This window comes from Salvelinus alpinus, chromosome 13, assembly GCF_045679555.1.
Source record: "Salvelinus alpinus chromosome 13, SLU_Salpinus.1, whole genome shotgun sequence".
Classification (NCBI taxonomy): Eukaryota; Metazoa; Chordata; class Actinopteri; order Salmoniformes; family Salmonidae; genus Salvelinus; species Salvelinus alpinus.
This window is the reverse complement of record NC_092098.1, coordinates 13,689,989-13,710,641: the sequence shown is the minus strand read 5'-3', so window position 1 is coordinate 13,710,641 and position 20,653 is coordinate 13,689,989. Positions and strand designations below refer to the sequence as shown.

Here is a 20,653-nt window from a genome sequence, read left to right as displayed (position 1 = left end):
TCGTAAATTCAGAGAGTTGCCAGATTGTCAGTTTGTAAATTCAGAGCGTTTCCCTCTGGTAGCGTTCAGAATGCATACTGGACGCTCTGGCTGAGGAGTAGGGATTGTTCCGAGCATTCTGACCACAACTGCCCCAGCAGAGCTGGTTTTCCAGAGCGTTGGTGACTGTATCTGTGCTGCTGGCAACAATTTCATTAAGTTTTTTTTTGCCAACGTTTACTGACACGGGCCATATTCAACGGGTGTTGAGCGTTCGTAAATTCATCAGCACTCAGATGAGAGTGCTCTGAAATCGGAGTAGATGGGCAGAGTGATTTTATGTCCATTGAGGCTGAGAACGCACGACTATACCACTTAGCTAAGATTGACGTGAATAATCAAGTCAATAAACGTTGGGTAGTTAAGTTAGCATACAGCTAATATACTGGCAAGTTCGATGAATTGCGTTATGGGCCCTAAAAGTATGGAAATAGTGTCCACTGCGTGTAGTCTTCGTATTTTGGCGAATGTAGTACGACATCCAGGAACTTTTGGCATACTAACTCTATCCATACTATGACCAATAAGCATACTACATACTCAATTTACGTCACAAATAGTATGGTTAGTGCGGTTAGTATGAGTATTCGAACACAGCTATACTGTACATACATACAAAACATAATGTAGAAATCTATAGAATTTTATCTGGGCAATAATTCTTGTGTGCGGACATGTGTTTTTGTGTATGTGTGTGGAGGGTAGTCAGATGAAGGGTCACTGGCTGGTATGTGTGCTGCTAGCATTAAGATTAAAGACTAGTGGTCATCGTGGGCAACACATTAATTGTCCGCCCTAACAGAAGCGGAGAGCCTTTTTTTGTCTCACCTTCCCTTCTGCCCGCTGTTTTATGTCCCTAGTCTCTGTCAGGTTTTGGCCAAGACTGTTCGGGTTTTGGTCACTAGATGTCCCCATTGCACCTTTTTTGTACCTTTTGTTTTTCTTGCTCTAATTATTGTTTGCACCTGTAGGTCATTCCCTTGTTAGTATTTAAACCCTGTGTGTTCCTCAGTTCCTTGCTCAGTGTTTGTAAGTTAGCACCCAGCCCCAGCCCAAGCCTTGTTTTATTCAGATATTTCTCTTGTTGGATTTTCCAGAGGTTCTCTGGTTTAGTTCTTGTGTATTATTTGAGTAGTCTTTTGAGGTTTGTTTTTCCCTGCTGTTTTTTACCACTTTGTGGAGTTTCTTTTGTATTTTGGAGGATTTCCATTTTGTGCCTTTTGGCTTTATTTTTGGACATTGTGGATTTAGTTTCTTTGCCTGAAGATTTTGTTCTTTAATTAAACCACCATCTCTAGTACTGCTGTGTCTGCCTCATCTTCTGGGTTCTGACGATTATTAGTGACTGTTTCTCGCACCGGGTCCTGACAGTCTCTTTCCCTGACTCGTTAACAACCTTCACTCCTGCTTCGTTAGAGGCCCCTTAATTTACTTTTATTTGATTATTCATGAGCTTGTTTATCTGATTGGTTCTCTCATGCTGTGACTTGTAGGAATGCATCCTGGGAGAAATAAAGACAAATAAAATCTCAAATGAACTCAACGGTCTTCTGTCTCCTTCTCACTGGCCCCTCTAGGATTCCCCTAGCCAGAAACTTTAAAAATAATAATACTATTTTGAAGTCATGGTTGAACTTTGGGTTAATTAATATCATAACTTTAAGTTGGGAACTTTGTTTCGTTGTAATCTAAATTCCCCTGGCTGGAGTGAGATGGGGTTTGAGGGTGGTGGCCGGGTACTCTGTAGTGTTTGACTGAGCACTTCTCAGAGTGGAGCTGCTTGGAGAGAAAGAGAGCTCACACTGAACAGAGGGAATTCTGGGATGAAGCTCCAAGCCTTCATGAAGGATGACAGCCCAGGGGTTCAGTGTGATTATGAGGTCACCCTGAAATTAACACTGGAACAAGAAATAACATGCTAAAATGATTATTTTCTCAGACAGATTAACCTTCAGTGGGATATTGCTGTCCAGAACAGATTTGCTAAAAATAGATTGAACGAAGAATCAGAAGAGATTCAGTCAGAGTGGGAGAGGAGAGGGGATATTACCCTCCACTGTATATTAACCAGGAATAGATTAACTAAGAATAACATTAGAGTTGAATTATCCAGCTTTCAGTTTTACTGTACTTTCAGTAAATCCGCTGTGTGTGTGTGTGTGTATGCGTGCGTGCGTGCGTGCGTGCGTGCGTGTGCGTTTTCTGCTCATAGAAACGGACACCTGAGTTGCTGTGTATTGAAACATACATTTGTTCTCCCAGAGACGTTGGCATTCTGTTTTTTGGCCTTATAAACTGCTTGACATCCACAGAAGTACACTAGCACAGGAGTACAGAACAGCTTGATAGTTGAAACAGTGCATGTGTTTTTTAGCACCGGCGGCAGAGACAAAGAAGCTTATGACACGCTGTTTGTTCAAACGCCACCATTCTGCAGGGTTTTCACGGTTCACTTTGACCATTTGTCCACTTAAACACACCTCTAAAACTGTCCTGGAGGCAGAAGGTATTACTACATCAAACGGCTTCACCTGACAAAGCCACAATGACTGTTACAGATGTAGGATCTTAATTTGAGCCAGTTTGCTACAGCAGGAAAATAATCCTGCAGCAACAGGAAATTTTTATTTTTATTTCACCTTTATTTAACCTTTCTAGGACAGGCGTTCCGCTAGCGGAACCCCTCGACAACATTCCGCTGAAAAGGCAGCGCGGGAAATTCAAATATATTTTTTTGAAATATGTAACTTTCACACATTAACAAGTCCAATACAGCAAATGAAAGATAAACATATTGTTAATCTACCCATCGTGTCCGATTTCAAAAATGCTTTACAGCAAAGCACAACATATGATTGTTAGATCACCGCCAAGTCAAAAAAAAACACAGCCATTTTTCCAGCCAAAGATAGGAGTCATAAAAAGCAGAAATAGAGATAAAATGTATCATTAACCTTTGATGATTTTCATCAGATGACACTCATTCATGTTACACAATACATATATGTTTTGTTCGATAAAGTTAATATAAGTCGCTCTGGATAAGAGCGTCTGCTAAATGACTTAAATGTAATGTAAATGTATATCCAAAAACCTCAGTTTACATTGGCGCCATGTTCAGAAATGCCTCCAAAATATCCGGAGAAATTGCAGAGAGCCACGTCAAATAACATAAATACTCATCATAAACTTTGATGAAAGATACATGTTTTACATAGAATTAAAGATACACTTGTTCTAATGCAACCGCTGTGTCAGATTTCAAAAAAACTTTACGGAAAAAGCAAACCATGCAATAATCTGAGACGGCACTCAGAAAATAAATAAAATTCCGCCATGTTGGAGAAATTACATTATAAATATTCCCTTACCTTTGATGATCTTCATCAGAATGCACTACCAGGAATCCTAGTTCCACAATAAATTGTTGTTTTGTTCGATAATGTCCATTATTTATGTCCAAGTAGCTACTTTTGTTAGCACGTTTAGTACACATATCCAAACGCTCGTGCAGGTCCAGCCGAACGTCGGACGAAAACTTCAAAAAGTTATATTACAGGTCGAAGAAACTTGTCAAACTAAGTATAGAATCAATCTTTAGGATGTTGTTATCATAAATATTCAATAACGTTCCAACCTGAGAATTCCTTTGTCTGTAGAGAAGCAATGGAACGCAGGTCGCTATCATGTGAAATGCGTGTGACCAGGACCTGGCTCTCTGCCAGACCACTGACTCAAACAGCTCCCATCCGGCTCCACATCACAGTAGAAGCCTCATTCAAGGTTCTACAGACTGTTGACATCTAGTGGAAGCCGTAGGAAGTACAAACATATCCATATCCTACTGTGCATTCAATAGGGGCTGAGTTGAAAATTGACCAACCTCAGATATCCCACTTCCTGGTTGGATTTTTCTCAGGTTTTTGCATGCCATATGAGTTCTGTTATACTCACAGACATCATTCAAACAGTTTTAGAAACGTCAGATTGTTTTCTATCCAATAGTAATAATACTATGCATATATTAGCATCTGGGACAGAGTAGGAGTCAGTTCACTCTGGGCACGCTATTCATCCAAAAGTGAAAATGCTGCCCCCTATCCCAAAAAAGTTTTAACCAGGTAGGCTAGTTGAGAACAAGTTCTCATTTACAACTGCAACCTGGCCAAGATAAAGCAAAGCAGTTCGACACATACAACACAGAGTTACACATGGAATAAACAAACATACAGTCAATTATTACATACATGTGGATTATATTTCATGGATTTTTTTCGTAGGGGTTGATACGTTTCACATTAGGGCAAATCAAGTCTGAAATTTTAAAGGTGAAGTTACAACCTTTAGAAGCCTTTTTAAACCTTGAATACACTACAAGTTTGCATTTCCTGCTGTGGATGAAAAATCTCATCAACAAAAGAGTGATCAAATTAAGATCCTACATTTGTAGGCCTTTTACACAACCCTACACACTTCTGCTGGTGCTGGTACTATCTGACCCTATTTCAACACATATTGTAGGCCAATGTGGTGGGCCTGAACAATATGTCAATGGTTATATCATATTTTGGCTGGTTTCATTGCTTCCCCTTGCCATTCCTTAGAGATATAGCTAGTGTTGTCTTTCTCATTGTGTGAGCTGACAATGGAATAATTAGAGATTTGTGCACAAGCCCCTCCCCCTGCAGTCAATACTCCACATCTTGTGTGAGAGTGTGTATGTATCTGTAGCTCGTACACACTCAGGGAGCTGGGCAGGCAGTGGGGAGGAAGTCTGTCAGACTGCAGGCCCTGTAGAATGTGACCCTAACCCACGCTAAGCTAATCAATAAGGGCCCACATGTGGGATTCCTCCCCGTGAGCTAAACGCTAATGCTAGCACTCTGTTGGGCCAGAACACATAACACCTCCCTGACTGAGAGACATCTGCATACGCACACACATATACTGCATCACGAAGAGAGAAATATTATCTGTGAGTGATTTATGAGCTGACCTTATCATGCTGATATATAAATAAGCCTGTCTCTCAGAGACTCGGCTGTATTTTCGTCTGAAGTTAAGGCGGCGCTAGTTTCAAACGCATGCTCTTTTGCAATTTCGACTTGCACTTCTCTGGCACTCCGCTATTTTCCAACCCTGGCGCCTTATTATTAGAGCTTGCTTGCGCTGAGGTGGGAGTAGTGGAAATAACTGAGGTGTATCCTTACAAACGTGCCCCAATGTTCAAGCAGCGCTAATAGCTAAATGTCTCCAAATGAATTCAGAGTTCATTTTGATGTTTCTGGTGGGGGTTAGGGTGCACACAATGCCTTTTGCTCATGGAATGAGAGATGTGATTTATGATATCATGCTTCTGACCATATCCTATTTTAACAAACAGATTGATTGTTTTTCATTTATTTTGATGAAAAAACTAACTTATTAGAACGATTCACCGTCCATGAGTTTGTTGAGAACGTGGCTCGAATGCGATACAATTGTGTCTGCTATTTCTGTAGAAGTCTGTAGAAGTCCAAAGATGGTCTCTTAGGTCTCTATAAAGCATTACATTTGGGAGCAGTGTCACGGTGAGTGGACATTCCCCATTCTCTTCATACTGGATCTTTGTCCAGCTCCTGTGAAACGTTTGGGTGCCTGTAAAACCCTCCATAGTCTTCAGTTTCCTTGTCTATAGGCCTATAATACGCCCACGGGGAGCAATTATGCTGCCTGTAACTGTTTAGACAGCCTATTTAAAACATATTGTTGTTTTGTTTTTCATTATATACTGTCTTTTTGGGCCTTATCAATAGCCTAGTGAATTTAACTATGCTTGGCATGCCTATGTCCAGACTGCAATTTACTGTGTGTGTGTGTGTGTGTGTGTGTGTGTGTGTGTGTGCGCCTGTACCTGTACCTAGGCTTGTTTAAAAAATATATATATATATTAGAAAATGGTGGTGGATCCATTTTCATAAAATCATAATAATAATATTATGCGTATGGCTGGGGGGTTGCTGGTAGTAATGCCCTCCAGGTGTGTTGCCCGTATTAATGATAGCGCACAATTTGCGGTGGTTGGCCAACACTGTACTGTCATCTGCTAGCATAACTACCTTCGCTCCTCTTCTCCTGCTCTCTAATCTGTGGGAGTGAAAACCGGGTGGAAATGTGGTGTTTATGACAGTTTGGTCGATGCAGCCATAGCTATGTCTCCCTATTGTTGTTTAGTGTGTCATATTCCTTTCATTTCCTTCTCTTTGTTTAGTCTTGTTTTTCGGGGGGTGGGGGTGTGGGGTCAAAAAAACAAATGCATATTTATGAAATCTAATTTCAGCCCACTTGCCAAATGCGATATGCAGCAGGCCCTAATTATATCTGATAAATATGCATGACTAACGACATTTGAGGATCTCCAATAATCAGAGCAAAGAGATCTCATTAAAACACGAGGGTGACTCATATCTGGATGCAGTCATGAGGTCTATACACCCTGTGAAACCATTACAGTCTAGCATTACATCAACAGCAATACCACAACATCATAATGTTGAGAAACAGATCAACAATTGGATCAACACTGATCTATACATCCTTAGTCATCAAGTATAGGAATTCCAATCGTCCACAATCACATCTCAAAAACCAATGGGCTGAAACTTCAAGGTAGAAATGTATCATGCTTTATCTTAATCTCTGTCCGATTACCCTCATATACAATGTGACACAGGAAGTTGTGCTCTGGCTTTTACACCTGCCAAACTGGGATCATAATCATCATTGTCGTACTTCATTGTTTTAATGGGCCATATTTCAAACAGGACAGGTAGTTGTTGGCTGGCAAACCGATGGCATATCGGTCAGAAGAGGTCTCTCATCTGGGTGTAAATCTCTGGGTGTAAATCTCTGTGAGATGGGTTGGCATCTGACTCCTTCCTCTGCCTCTCCACTTGGCGGTCTGAGATACCAACCTAGGAATGTCTTTTCAAATCACACATTCTCACTCCATTACGACCCACACAATGTTTAACCTTTTAAAGAACAGACACTGAGTGTCATATCTCACTTTTTCCATTTGTCTCCAGTAATGAAATGTACAATTTCACACCATTGCTCTTATTGTTAAATATATCTATTTTCTTTTTTTGATTACATAGATTCAAATAACGTGTGAATCTTAAAATTACAGACATTTAGAGTAAGAGTGACACTTTTTCCCCAGCTTTAATATTGCAGAAAGATTGCGGCTTCTATAAATGTAATTGTCTGCATCATTTCCAATCCCCCATATATATTTTGGGGAAATATACAGTACCAGTCAAAAATCTGGACACACCTGCTCATTCAAGAGGTTTTTCTTTATTTTTACTACTTCTACATTGTAGAATAATAGTGAAGACATCAAAACTATGAAATAACACATATGAAATCATGTAGTAACCAAAAAAGTGTTAAACAAATCAAAATAGATTTTAGATTTTAGATTCTTCAAAGTACCCACCCTTTGCTTTGATGAAAGCTTTGCACAATCTTGGCATTCTCTCAACCAGCTTCATGAGGTAGTCAGCTTGGAATGTATTTCAATTAACAGGTGTGCTGTGTTAAAAGTTTATTTGTGGAATTTCTTTCCTTATTAATGTGTTTGAGCCAATCAGTTGTGTTGTGACAAGGTAGGGGTGGTATACAGAAGATAGCCCTATTTGGTAAAAGACCAAGTCCATATTATGGCAAGAACAGCTCAAATAAGCAAAGAGAAACGACAGGCCATCAATACTTTAAGACATGAAGGTTAGTCAATCAGGAACATTTCAAGAACTTTTAAAGTTTCTTCAAGTGCAGTCGCAAAAACCATCAAGCGCTATGATGAAACTGGCTCTCATAAGGACCGCCAGCAGGAAAGGAAGACCCAGAGGAACCTCTGCTGCAAAGGATAAGTTCATTAGAGTTAACCGCACCTCAGAAATTGCAGCCCAAATAAATGCTTCACAGAGTTTAGGTAACAGACACATCTCAACATCAACTGTTCAGAGGAGACTTCGTGAATCAGGCCTTCATAGTCTAATTGCTGCGAAGAAACCACTACTAAAGAACACCAATAAGAAGAAGGGCCAAGAAGCACGAGCAATGGACATTAGACCGGTGGAAATCTGTCCTTTGGGCTGATGAGTCCAAATTTTAGATTTTTGGTTGCAAACGCTGTGTCTTTGTGAGACGCAGAGTAGGTGAACAGATGATCTATGCATGTGTGGTTCCCACCATGAAGCATGGAGGAGGAGGTGTGATGGTGTGGGGGTGCTTTGCTGGTGACACTGTCTGTGATTTATTTAGAATTCAAGGCACACTTAACCAGCAAGGCTACCACAGCATTCTGCAGCGATACGCCATCCCATCTGGTTTGCGCTTAGTGGGACTATCATTTGTTCTTAAACAGGACAATGACCCAAAACACACCTCCAGGCTGTGTTAGGGCTATTTGATCAAGAAGGATATTGATGGAGTGCTGAGTGCTGCTTCCACAATCCCCCTAGTTCAACCCAACTGAGATGGTTTGGGATGAGTTGGACCGCAGAGTGAAGGAAAAGCAGCCAACAAGTGCTCAGCATATGTGGGAACTCCTTCAAGACTGTTGAAAAGCATTCCTCATGAAGCTGGTTGAGAGAATGCCAAGAGTGTGCAAAGCCGTCATCGAGGAAAAGCATGGCTATTTTGAAGAATTTCAAATATAAAATATATTTTTGTTTAACACTTTTTGGTGGTTATGATTCCATATGTGTTATGTAGTAGTTTTGATGTCTTCACTATTATTCTACAATGTAGAAAATTGTAAAAATACAAATAAAATAAAAACATGGAATGAGTAGGTGTGTCCAAACTTTTGACTGGTACTGTATATATTTTAAATATATATATTTTATTTTATTATTTTACCCTAACCCAACCATCCCTCCCCTAATTGGAGTAAAAACTAATTGACAACTATACTTAGGCTTCTACTTCCAGCTTATACATACTATATACATTTTACAGACACAATATATTTTACATTAGTTGTCTTTTTTTGTTTGTTTGTTTTTAGTCCTAGCTATCCTCAACCCCTCCCATCTATCTCTGAAGGCCATCCAGTTTTGATTTCTAATTACCATATATTCTTCAACTGTGATGTTTCACAAACGTTCTGAACCTTTCTATTCTCATAGTTTCTACAGATACACATTTTTGCTAAGACTATTATCACCCAGCAGTGCTATTTGCAGAGTTCGCGCAAGGTAAATATTGCAATTCTCTAGCCTTGAACCTGTGACCAAATACAAGCTACATATGGGCAGTACCAAAACAAATGATGTAATGATTCTGTCTCTTCACAGCAAAATCTGCAGAGCTGGGATGGTTGTAGCCCCCATATACAGTGCATTCGGAAACTATTCAGACCCCTTGACTTTTTTCACATTTTGTTACGTTACAGCCTTATTCTAAAATGGATTAAATAAGTAAATTCCTCATGAATCTACACACAATACCCCATAATGACAAAGTGAAAATCTTTTTTTTTAGAAATGTTGCAAATGTATAAAAACCACAAAATTAACACATACCTTATTTACATAAGTATTCAGACCCTTTGCTATGAGACTTGCAATTGAGCTCAGGTGTATCCTGTTTTGCATTGATCCTCCTTGATGTTTCTACAGCTTGATTAGAGTCCACCTGTGGTAAATTCAATTGATTGGACATGCTTTGGAAAGGCACACACCTGTATTTATAAGGTCCCACAGTTGACAGTGCATGTCAGAGCAAAAACCGAGCCATGAGGTCGAAGAAATTGTTCGTAGAGCTCCGAGACAGGATTGTGTCAAGACACAGATCTAGGGAACGGTAACAAAACATTTCTGCAGCATTGAAGGTCCACAAGAACAAAGTGGCCTCCATCATTCTTAAATGGAAGAAGTTTGGAACCACCAAGACTCTTCCTAGAGCTGGCCGCCCGTCCAAACTGAGCAATCGGGGGAGAAGGGCCTTGGTCAGGGTGGTGACCAAGAACCTGATGGTCGCTCTGACAAAGCTCTTGAGTTCCTCTGTGGAGATGGGAGAACCTTTCAGAAGGACAACCATCTCTGCAGTACTCCACCAATCAGGCCTTTATGGTAAAGTGGCCAGACGGAAGCCACTTTTAGTAAAAGGCACATGACAGCCTACCTAAAGGAATCTGACCATGAGAAACAAGATTCTCTGGTCTGATGAAAACCAAGATTGAACTCTTTGGCCTGAATGTCAAGCGTCACGTCTGGAGGAAACTTGGCACCATCCTTACGGTGAAGCATGGCGGTGGCAGCATCATGCAGTGGGAATGTTTTTCAACGGCAGGGACTGGCAGACAAGTCAGGATCGAGGGAAGGATGAACGGAGCAAAGTACAGAGATATCCATGATGATAACCTGCTCCAGAGCGCTCAGGATCTCAGACTGGAGAGAAGGTTCACCTTCCAACAGGACAACGACCCTAAGCCCACAGCCAAGACAACGCGGGAGTGGCTTCGGGACAAGTCTCTGAATTTCCTTGAGTGGCCCAGCCAGAGCCCAGAACCCGATCTAAGAGAGACATGGAAATAGCTGTGCCGCAATGCTCCACATCCAACCTGACAGAGCTTGAGGATCTGCTGAGAAGAATGGGAGAAACTCCCCAAATACAGGTGTGCCAAGCTTCATACCCAAGAAGCGCTACACCCAAGAAGACTCGAGGCTGTAATCGCTGCCAAAGATGCTTCAACAAAGTTCTAAGTAAACGGTATGAATACTTATGTAAATGTGATATTTCAGTTTTGTTTTTTAATACATTTGCAAAAATGTCAAAAAAACTGTTTTTACTTTGTCCTTATGGGCAATTGAGTGTAGATTGATGAAGGGGAAAACTATTTAATACATTTTAGAATAATGCTATAATGTAACAAAATGTGGGAAAATTCAAGGGGTCTGAATACTTTCCGAATGTACCCTATATAACATTCTATTGGGTGCAAGGATATTGTATAATTTAATTGAAAAACCTTGTTTTATGTAACAGTTCATAAACCATGTGCCATGGAATCGGTACATCGAAAATCTCTTACCAACTATTTTGCAACCTGTGTTTCTCAGCTGTTAATGGTTTGGTGCTTAAATGAAACTGGTATACGTTTTTATTCATCACAACTTTCTTTAACCAATTTTGGTCTTTAATGCAAGGCCAACAGAAATGTTCCTTACCTTCTCTGGCTTCCACTTGCCTCCATTTTTGCGGTAATGCTGCAATCAGTTGGTTGTAATTTTGGATAGAGAAGGCGTTTCCATATTTTTGATAACTGCATGTGTGACAACTCCACCAGTCCTATTTATGATATTTTTTTCAAAGATTATACAGTTTTAAAAAACATTTCTCAACAAATATATATTTTTTAAGCAATTAGTATATTTGAGTTTAGCCATAATTTTTGTTGTAATATTTGTTCTGTCTTTTCTGGTAGATTAAACTGAAATTGCAACCAGCTTTCTATGGCTTGTTTTAAAAATAGTGATATTTTGGAAACACTATATCCCTGACTCAGTTGAATGTGTAGGCTACAGCATAGTCAATAACATCCATTCAGTATAGCTGTGTCATTTCCATGACATTTACAGAGAGCCTAGCCTGCCGGTCTTAAAATGGAGTCAGATGCTTGTTAATGAATTGTTGTCTTTACAGGCAGCTAGCTGGCTCCTTTCTCCTTTCCCTCAGCCTGATAGGGCTCACATCCTCGTCTTGTCATAGCGTGTTGTAGCATCATATGCCATCACTGTAGCGTGTTAGTCTGTCATCAGGTGGAGTGGCTGCAGCAGGGGAGGTGAGGGGCGGTGTGGAGGTGGGGTGGGAGGTATTCAGCAGACAGTGAGAGCTAGCCACATAAAGCCTTTATCACGCCTAAATGGCTCCATCTCCCAAAGCCAGGGCCAGATTAGCGCCGCCCATTCGAGTGGAACCATGAGAAGGCAGGAACCAACTAAACAAAGCTGTGAGGGGGAAGCCAACATAGACGCACCGGAGGGGGGGAGAGAGGTGTCACGCTTTTTTAGTCTTCCTGATTGATGTGTCAATAGGCTTTTATTGCTGTTGTGTTCTCTGAGGAGTCAAGTCGATTACATGGAGAGCATTTTACACTTCAAAGTACCGTAGCATGGATGGATATACAGTATCCAAGATGTGAACATGTGAATGGGAACATGTCTTAGTTGTGGCAGCTCAAGTGCACAATGTACACGATGTAATGCAAATCTTACGTGCATATGTAACTGATGTAGGACTGCCGTGTTTACATAATACTAAAAACGGCTATAGTTAATGACTCTCGATGTGTGTGTGTCTCTCCAAACACAGACCCACTAATGAAACATGACCTCTGACCCTTGTGTGTACCCAGGTGTGGCGTGTTGGCCGTGGGAGCTGTCAGTCTGCAGCTGGCCTATCAGGAGCTCTCAGGAGAATGGACCAGAGCAGACAGTCTAGCTGAGGATGCCCCCCTCCCTCCCCATCTCTACACCTGCTCTCTCACTTCTCACACCATGCTAGGAAGACACACTCTGCACCTCTGCTTTTGACCAACCCCCCCACCCCTCCCAATACCTTATTTCTCCCAGTATCTCCAATAACCTACTAATTTGAGGTTATTTGGAGGTCCTTTCTACACCCATTTCTGCCCACGAGTGAACTCCTGGTCATAATTTGTTTTTCTGGCTAGAAGACTGGAGGACATGTCCTTATTCTCAGAGAGTGGTCCCAGACGGCAGGGATCCGGTGGGACGCGGCGCTCCAGCCCCCGCAGGATGTCTGACCCGTGTCTGGTGTGTCTCCTGAGCCTGGCCCTCTGCCTGACACTGTCTTCCTGCCAGCGGGCCGACCTCAGCGGGAAACACCCCATGGTCACCACGGGCTATGGCAAGCTGCGCGGCGTCAGGAAGGAGCTCAACAACGAGATCCTGGGGCCCGTGGAGCAGTACCTGGGCGTGCCCTATGCCACCCCGCCCATCGGCGAGCGTCGCTTCCAGCCCCCTGAGGCACCAGGTTCCTGGCAGGAGATCCGCAACGCCACCCAGTTTGCCCCCGTGTGCCCGCAGAACGTACACGGGGTGCTGCCTGAGATCATGCTGCCGGTGTGGTTCACTGACAACCTGGACGCTGCAGCAGGCTACGTTCAGAACCAGAGTGAGGACTGTCTGTACCTCAATGTCTACGTGCCCACTGAGGATGGTGAGTCCAGCTCCTGTTCCATCTATCAGGCCAGAGTACACTTCCAGTCAGGCAGGCTCAGGCTAGGACAGACTGTCTAGGGCTTCTACTGCTGGGGATGAAGAGATCTCCTCAGTTTTGGTCAGATAGTTCATTCACATCCTGTTCTAACTGGAGTAGGTTAGGTTCATTTAAGGTTAGGAGTAAACCACATTTACACCTCTAAGGTATCACTACTAACCTTGTGTGTGTTTCGTCTCCGGTTGAGAAGTAGGTCCTTCTTGGCTATCTCACTCCAGAGTAAGACGGTAGTGTGAAAATGACCAGGATGCATTACATGTGTCGTCCTCCTCAGCCTTTTTATGTCACAGTGCAACTGTTATTTGGTCCCAGCAAGAGGGAACGCTATAGAAGCATCTTTATAGAGTGGCATCATTTGGATCATTCTTTCAGGAGATTGTATTCAGAGACACAAGGGCTCTTAAGCTGAGCCAATAGACACCCATGAGATTACCAAAGAATAGCAGCACTTACACTCATGTCAGCCTCGATTACTGTTTAGTCTGTTGTTCAGGCAGGGTTTCCTTGTTATGCATACTGTACCCTAGTCCTGTCAAAGCAAGGGATTTTTAGCTTCAGTGTATAGTAGAGCTGGAAATTGCCCAGGACCTCACAATAGGATATTTTATTTATTTTAACAGGGAGTCATGCTGAGACCAAGGTCTCTTTCACAAATGAGCCCTTTATACTCATCAATACACATCAAACAATGTGTCAATCAATATATACTATATTTTCACGATAGTTAGGTGCCAATACGATATTTATTGGGATTTTCACGATTCTATATGCTTTGCAATTTGATGTTCCAAACATATTTCTCACTATATGTCTGCTGCAGAGAGATGAGAGAGAGCATGAGAAAAGGAGGGTTGATCAACCATAAAAGTGCTCAAAACATGTTGGCTCACTATTTAAAAAGAAGATGGATAACATGCTATAGGATGAAAAATACTGGAGTCTTGGCACAGGTACAGCCGACTAGAGCTAGCAACAAACAACAACAACCTTGGAGTCAAAGTATTGATATAATATCCTCCAAAATGATACACAACTGTCAAACCCCCATCACTAGTGTATAGTGATGCTTCATGCTTTATTGAAGTATAGGCTCGGTCAAAAGGTCAGTGTTTGTTAGCTATGCTACTCCCTCACTGTGCGTCCAAATTTGTTGAGGAAGTATATTTACCCATGGCTTGAGGATTGAGACATTTCAATGACAAAATTGACTAAATAACATAAACTTAAAATATTTTAATTCTTGGCGAGGGACAACAGTAAATCTAGACCACAGTATTGAGAGGGAAAAACATGTCCCTCTAATGAAGCAAATAGATGAATTGTATGTTTACACCAGATCATCTTTATTGTCTGACCCAACTGGACTGTGTTTGTTTCCCCGCTGTGTCCTCGGAAAACAATATTTTGCACATACTTGTGAGACTTCTAGGTTTAGCATTTACATATACGGGATTTGTATCTCCATTTTAGGCTGCCCAGTGGGCTTGCTTGTATCGAGGGCATTCGGTTCTGAGAATTTCAGCTGTGCTCCTGAAATCCTTTGTGGACTGAATCTCATTGGAGTTGAGCATTAGCTATAATCAGATTTCAGGTAGTGTTACCAGTCCGTTTGGGGTTAAGCCATTTATAGCACTCATATTGAATTATTTTCAAGACCAGCACACCAATACACACACACACACACACACACACACACACACACACACACACACACACACACACACACACACACACACACACACACACACACACACACACACACACACACACACACACCGAAGGTAGATTCCTTTCCTGAAGATAATAATGTAGGTATGACATGTTAACATGCTCAATCAATCAATCAATTTTATTTTATATAGCCCTTCGTACATCAGCTAATATCTCGAAGTGCTGTACAGACACCCAGCCTAAAACCCCAAACAGCTAGTAATGCAGGTGTAGAAGCACGGTGGCTAGGAAAAACTCCCTAGAAAGGCCAAAACCTAGGAAGAAACCTAGAGAGGAACCAGGCTATGAGGGGTGGCCAGTCCTCTTCTGGCTGTGCCGGGTGGAGATTATAACAGAACTATGCCAAGATGTTCAAAAATGTTCATAAGTGACAAGCATGGTCAAATAATAATCAGGAATAAATCTCAGTTGGCTTTTCATAGCCGATCATTAAGAGTTGAAAAACAGCAGGTTTGGGACAGGTAGGCGGTTCCATAACCGCAGGCAGAACAGTTGAAACTGGAATAGCAGCAAGGCCAGGCGGACTGGGGACAGCAAGGAGTCACCACGGCCGGTAGTCCCGACGCATGGTCCTAGGGCCCAGGTCCTCCGAGAGAAAGAAAGAGAGAAGGAGAAAATTAGAGAGAGCCAAGATTTTCAAAATGTTCATAAATGACAAGCATGGTCAAATAATAATCAGGAATAAATCTCAGTTGGCTTTTCATAGCCGATCATTAAGAGTTGAAAACAGCAGGTCTGGGACAGGTAGGGGTTCCATAACCGCAGGCAGAACAGTTGAAACTGGAATAGCAGCAAGGCCAGGCGGACTGGGGACAGCAAGGAGTCACCACGGCCGGTAGTCCCGACGTATGGTCCTAGGGCTCAGGTCCTCCGAGAGAAAGAAAGAGAGAAGGAGAAAATTAGAGAGAGCCAAGATTTTCAAAATGTTCATAAATGACAAGCATGGTCAAATAATAATCAGGAATAAATCTCAGTTGGCTTTTCATAGCCGATCATTAAGAGTTGAAAACAGCAGGTCTGGGACAGGTAGGGGTTCCGTAACCGCAGGCAGAACAGTTGAAACTGGAATAGCAGCAAGGCCAGGCGGACTGGGGACAGCAAGGTGTCATCATGCCCGGTAGTCCTGACGTATGGTCCTAGGGCTCAGGTTCTCAGAGAGAAAGAGAGAACGAGAGAATTAGAGAGAGCATACTTAAATTCACACAGGACACTGGATAAGACAGGAGAAGTACTCCAGGTAACCAACTGACCCTAGCCCCCCGACACATAAACTACTGCAGTATAAATACTGGAGGCTGAGACAGGAGCGGTCAGGAGACACTGTGGCCCCATCCGAAGAAACCCCCGGACAGGGCCAAACAGGAAGGATATAACCCCACCCACTTTGCCAAAGCACAGCCCCCGCACCACTAGAGGGAAATCCTCAACCACCAACTTACAATCCTGAGACAAGGCCGAGTATAGCCCACAAAGGTCTCCACCACAGCACAAACCAAGGGGGGGCGCCAACCCAGACAGGAAGATCACGTCAGTAACTCAACCCACTCAAGTGACGCACCCTTCCTAGGGACGGCATGAAAGAGCACCAGCAAGCCAGTGACTCAGCCCCTGTAACAGGGTTAGAGGCAGAGAATCCCAGTGGAGAGAGGGGAACCGGCCTGGCAGAGACAGCAAGGGCGGTTCGTTGCTCCAGAGCCTTTCCGTTCACCTTCACACTCCTGGGCCAGACTACACTCAATCATATGACCTACTGAAGAGATAAGTCTTCAGTAAAGACTTAAAGGTTGAGACCGAGTCTGCGTCTCTCACATGGGTAGGCAGACTGTTCCATAAAAATGGAGATCTATAGGAGAAAGCCCTGCCTCCCGCTGTTTGCTTAGAAATTCTAGGGACAGTAAGGAGGCCTGCGTCTTGTGACCGTAGCGTACGTATTGGTATGTACGGCAGGACCAACTCGGAAAGATAGGTAGGAGCAAGCCCATGTAACACTTTATAGGTTAACAGTAAAACCTTGAAATCAGCCCTTGCCTTAACAGGAAGCCAGTGTAGGGAAGCTAGCACTGGAGTAATATGATCAAATTTCTTGGTTCTAGTCAGGATTCTAGCAGCCGTATTTAGCACTAACTGAAGTTTATTTAGTGCTTTATCCGGGTAGCCGGAAAGTAGAGCATTGCAGTAGTCTAACCTAGAAGTAACAAATGCATGGATTCATTTTTCTGCATCATTTTTGGACAGAACATTTCTGATTTTTGCAATGTTACGTAGATGGAAAAAAGCTGTCCTTGAAACAGTCTTGATATGTTCGTCAAAAGAGAGATCAGGGTCAAGAGTAACGCCGAGGTCCTTCACAGTTTTATTTGAGACGACTTTACAACCATCAAGATGAATTGTCAGATTTAACAGAAGATCTCTTTGTTTCTTGGGACCTAGAACAAGCATCTCTGTTTTGTCCGAGTTTAAAAGTAGAAAGTTTTCAGCCATCCACTTCCTTATGTCTGAAACACAGGCTTCTAGCGAGGGCAATTTTGGGGCTTCACCATGTTTCATTGAAATGTACAGCTGTGTGTCATCCGCATAGCAGTGAAAGTTAACATTATGTTTTCGAATAACATCCCCAAGAGGTAAAATATATAGTGAAAACAATAGTGGTCCTAAAACGGAACCTTGAGGAACACCGAAATGTACAGTTGATTTGTCAGAGGACAGACCATTCACAGAGACAAACTGATATCTTTCCGACAGGTAAGATCTAAACCAGGCCAGAACTTGTCCGTGTAGACCAATTTGGGTTTCCAGTCTCTCCAAAAGAATGTGGTGATCGATGGTGTCAAAGGCAGCACTAAGGTCTAGTAGCACGAGGACAGATGCAGAGCCTCGGTCTGACGCCATTAAAAGGTCATTTACCACCTTCACAAGTGCAGTCTCAGTGCTATGATGGGGTCTAAAACCAGACTGAAGCATTTCGTATACATTGTTTGTCTTCAGAAAGGCAGTGAGTTGCTGCGCAACAGCTTTTTCTAAAATTTTTGAGAGGAATGGAAGATTCGATATAGGCCGATAGTTTTTTATATTTTCCGGGTCAAGGTTTGGCTTTTTCAAGAGAGGCTTTATCACTGCCACTTTTAGTGAGTTTGGTACACATCCGGTGGATAGAGAGCTGTTTATTATGTTCAACATAGGAGGGCCAAGCACAGGAAGCAGCTCCTTCAGCAGTTTAGTAGGAATAGGATCCAGTATGCAGCTTGAAGGTTTAGAGGCCATGATTATTTTCATCATTGTGTCAAGAGATATAGTACTAAAACACTTAAGTGTCTCTCCCGATCCCAGGCCCTCGCAGAGCTGTGCAGATCCAGGACAGCTAAGCCCTGGAGGAATACGCAGATTCAAAGAGGAGTCCGTAATTTGCTTTCTAATGGTCATGATCTTTTCCTCAAAGAAGTTCATGAATTTATTACTGCTGAAGTGAAAGCCATCCTCTCTTGGGGAATGCTGCTTTTTAGTTAGTTTCGCAACAGTATCAAAAAGAAATTTTGGATTGTTCTTATTTTCCTCGATTAAGTTGGAAAAGTAGGATGATCGAGCAGCAGTGAGGGCTCTTCGGTACTGCACGGTACTGTCTTTCCAAGCTAGTCGGAAGACTTCCAGTTTGGTGTGGCGCCATTTCCGTTCCAATTTCCTGGAAGCTTGCTTCAAAGCTCGGGTATTTTCTGTATACCAGGGAGCTAGTTTCTTATGACAAATGTTTTTCGTTTTTAGGGGTGCAACTGCATCTAGGGTATTGCGCAAGGTTAAATTGAGTTCCTCAGTTAGGTGGTTAACTGATTTTTGTCCTCTGACGTCCTTGGGTAGGCAGAAGGAGTCTGGAAGGGCATCAAGGAATTTTTGTGTTGTCTGAGAATTTATAGCACGACTTTTGATGCTCCTTGGTTGGGGTCTGAGCAGATTATTTGTTGCGATTGCAAACGTAATAAAATGGTGGTCCGATAGTCCAGGATTATGTGGAAAAACATTAAGATCTACAACATTTATTCCATGGGACAAAACTAGGTCCAGAGTATGACTGTGGCAGTGAGTAGGTCCAGAGACATGTTGGACAAAACCCACTGAGTCAATGATGGCTCCGAAAGACTTTTGGAGTGGGTCTGTGGACTTCTCCATGTGAATATTAAAATCACCAAAAATTAGAATATGATCTGCTATGACTACAAGGTCTGATAGGAATTCAGGAAACTCAGAGAGGAACGCTGTATATGGCCCAGGAGGCCTGTAAACAGTAGCTATAAAAAGTGAATGAGTAGGCTGCATAGATTTCATGACTAGAAGCTCAAAAGACGAAAACGCCATATTTTTTTTTGTAAATTGGAATTTGCTATCGTAAATGTTAGCAACACCTCCGCCTTTGCGGGATGCACGGGGGATATGGTCACTAGTGTAACCAGGAGGTGAGGCCTCATTTAACACAGTAAATTCATCAGGCTTAAGCCATGTTTCAGTCAGGCCAATCACATCAAGATTATGATCAGTGATTAGTTCATTGACTATGACTGCCTTTGAAGTGAGGGATCTAACATTAAGTAACCCTATTTTGAGATGTGAGGTATCACGATCTCTTTCAATAATGGCAGGAATGGAGGAGGTCTTTATCCTAATAAGATTGCTAAGGCGAACACCGCCATGTTTAGTTTTGCCCAACCTAGGTCGAGGCACAGACACAGTCTCAATGGGTATGGCTGAGCTGACTACACTGACTGTGCTATTGGCAGACTCCACTAAGCTGGCAGGTTGGCTAACAGCCTGCTGCCTGGCCTGCACCCTATTTCATTGTGGGGCTAGAGGAGTTAGAGCCCTATCTATGTTGGTAGATAAGATGAGAGCACCCCTCCAGCTAGGATGGAGTCCGTCACTCCTCAGCAGGTCAGGCTTGGTCCTGTTTGTGGGTGAGTCCCAGAAAGAGGGCCAATTATCTACAAATTCTATCTTTTGGGAGGGGCAGAAAACAGTTTTCAACCAGCGATTGAGTGCTGAGACTATGCTGTAGAGCTCGTCACTCCCCCTAACTGGGAGGGGGCCAGAGACAATTACTCGATGCCGACACATCTTTCTAGCTGATTTACACGCTGAAGCTATGTTGCACTTGGTGACCTCTGACTGTTTCATCCTAACATCGTTGGTGCCGACGTGGATAACAATATCTCTATACTCTCTACACTCGCCAGATTTAGCTTTAGCCAGCACCATCTTTAGATTAGCCTTAACGTCGGTAGCCCTGCCCCCTGGTAAACAGTGTATGATCGCTGGGTGATTCGCTTTAAGTCTAATACTGCGGGTAATGGAGTCGCCAATGACTAGGGTTTTCAATTTGTCAGAGCTAATGGTGGGAGCCTTCGGCGTCTCAGACCCCGTAACGGGAGGAGTAGAGACAAGAGAAGACTCAGACTCAGACTCCGACTCGCTACATAATGGGGAGAACCGGTTGAAAGTTTCTGTCGGCTGAATGAGCGACACCGGTTGAGCATTCCAACAGCATTTCCCTCCAGAAGCCATGAGAAAGTTGTCCGGCTGCGGGGACTGTGCGGGGGGATTTATA

The 20,653-nt window shown here is 42.7% G+C and overlaps 1 protein-coding gene across 2 annotated transcripts in view; it reads left to right on the top strand.

The window, feature by feature from the left end:
• Positions 1-20,653, top strand: part of LOC139537153 (neuroligin-2-like) — an 83,888-nt gene that overhangs the window by 15,966 nt on the left and 47,269 nt on the right. For both annotated transcript variants that reach the window (XM_071338118.1, XM_071338117.1), the window contains exon 2: positions 12,449-13,275. In XM_071338118.1, the coding sequence (XP_071194219.1) occupies positions 12,780-13,275 (496 nt within the window). In that variant the 5' untranslated portion in view covers positions 12,449-12,779. The remainder of the gene's footprint in view (positions 1-12,448; positions 13,276-20,653) is intronic.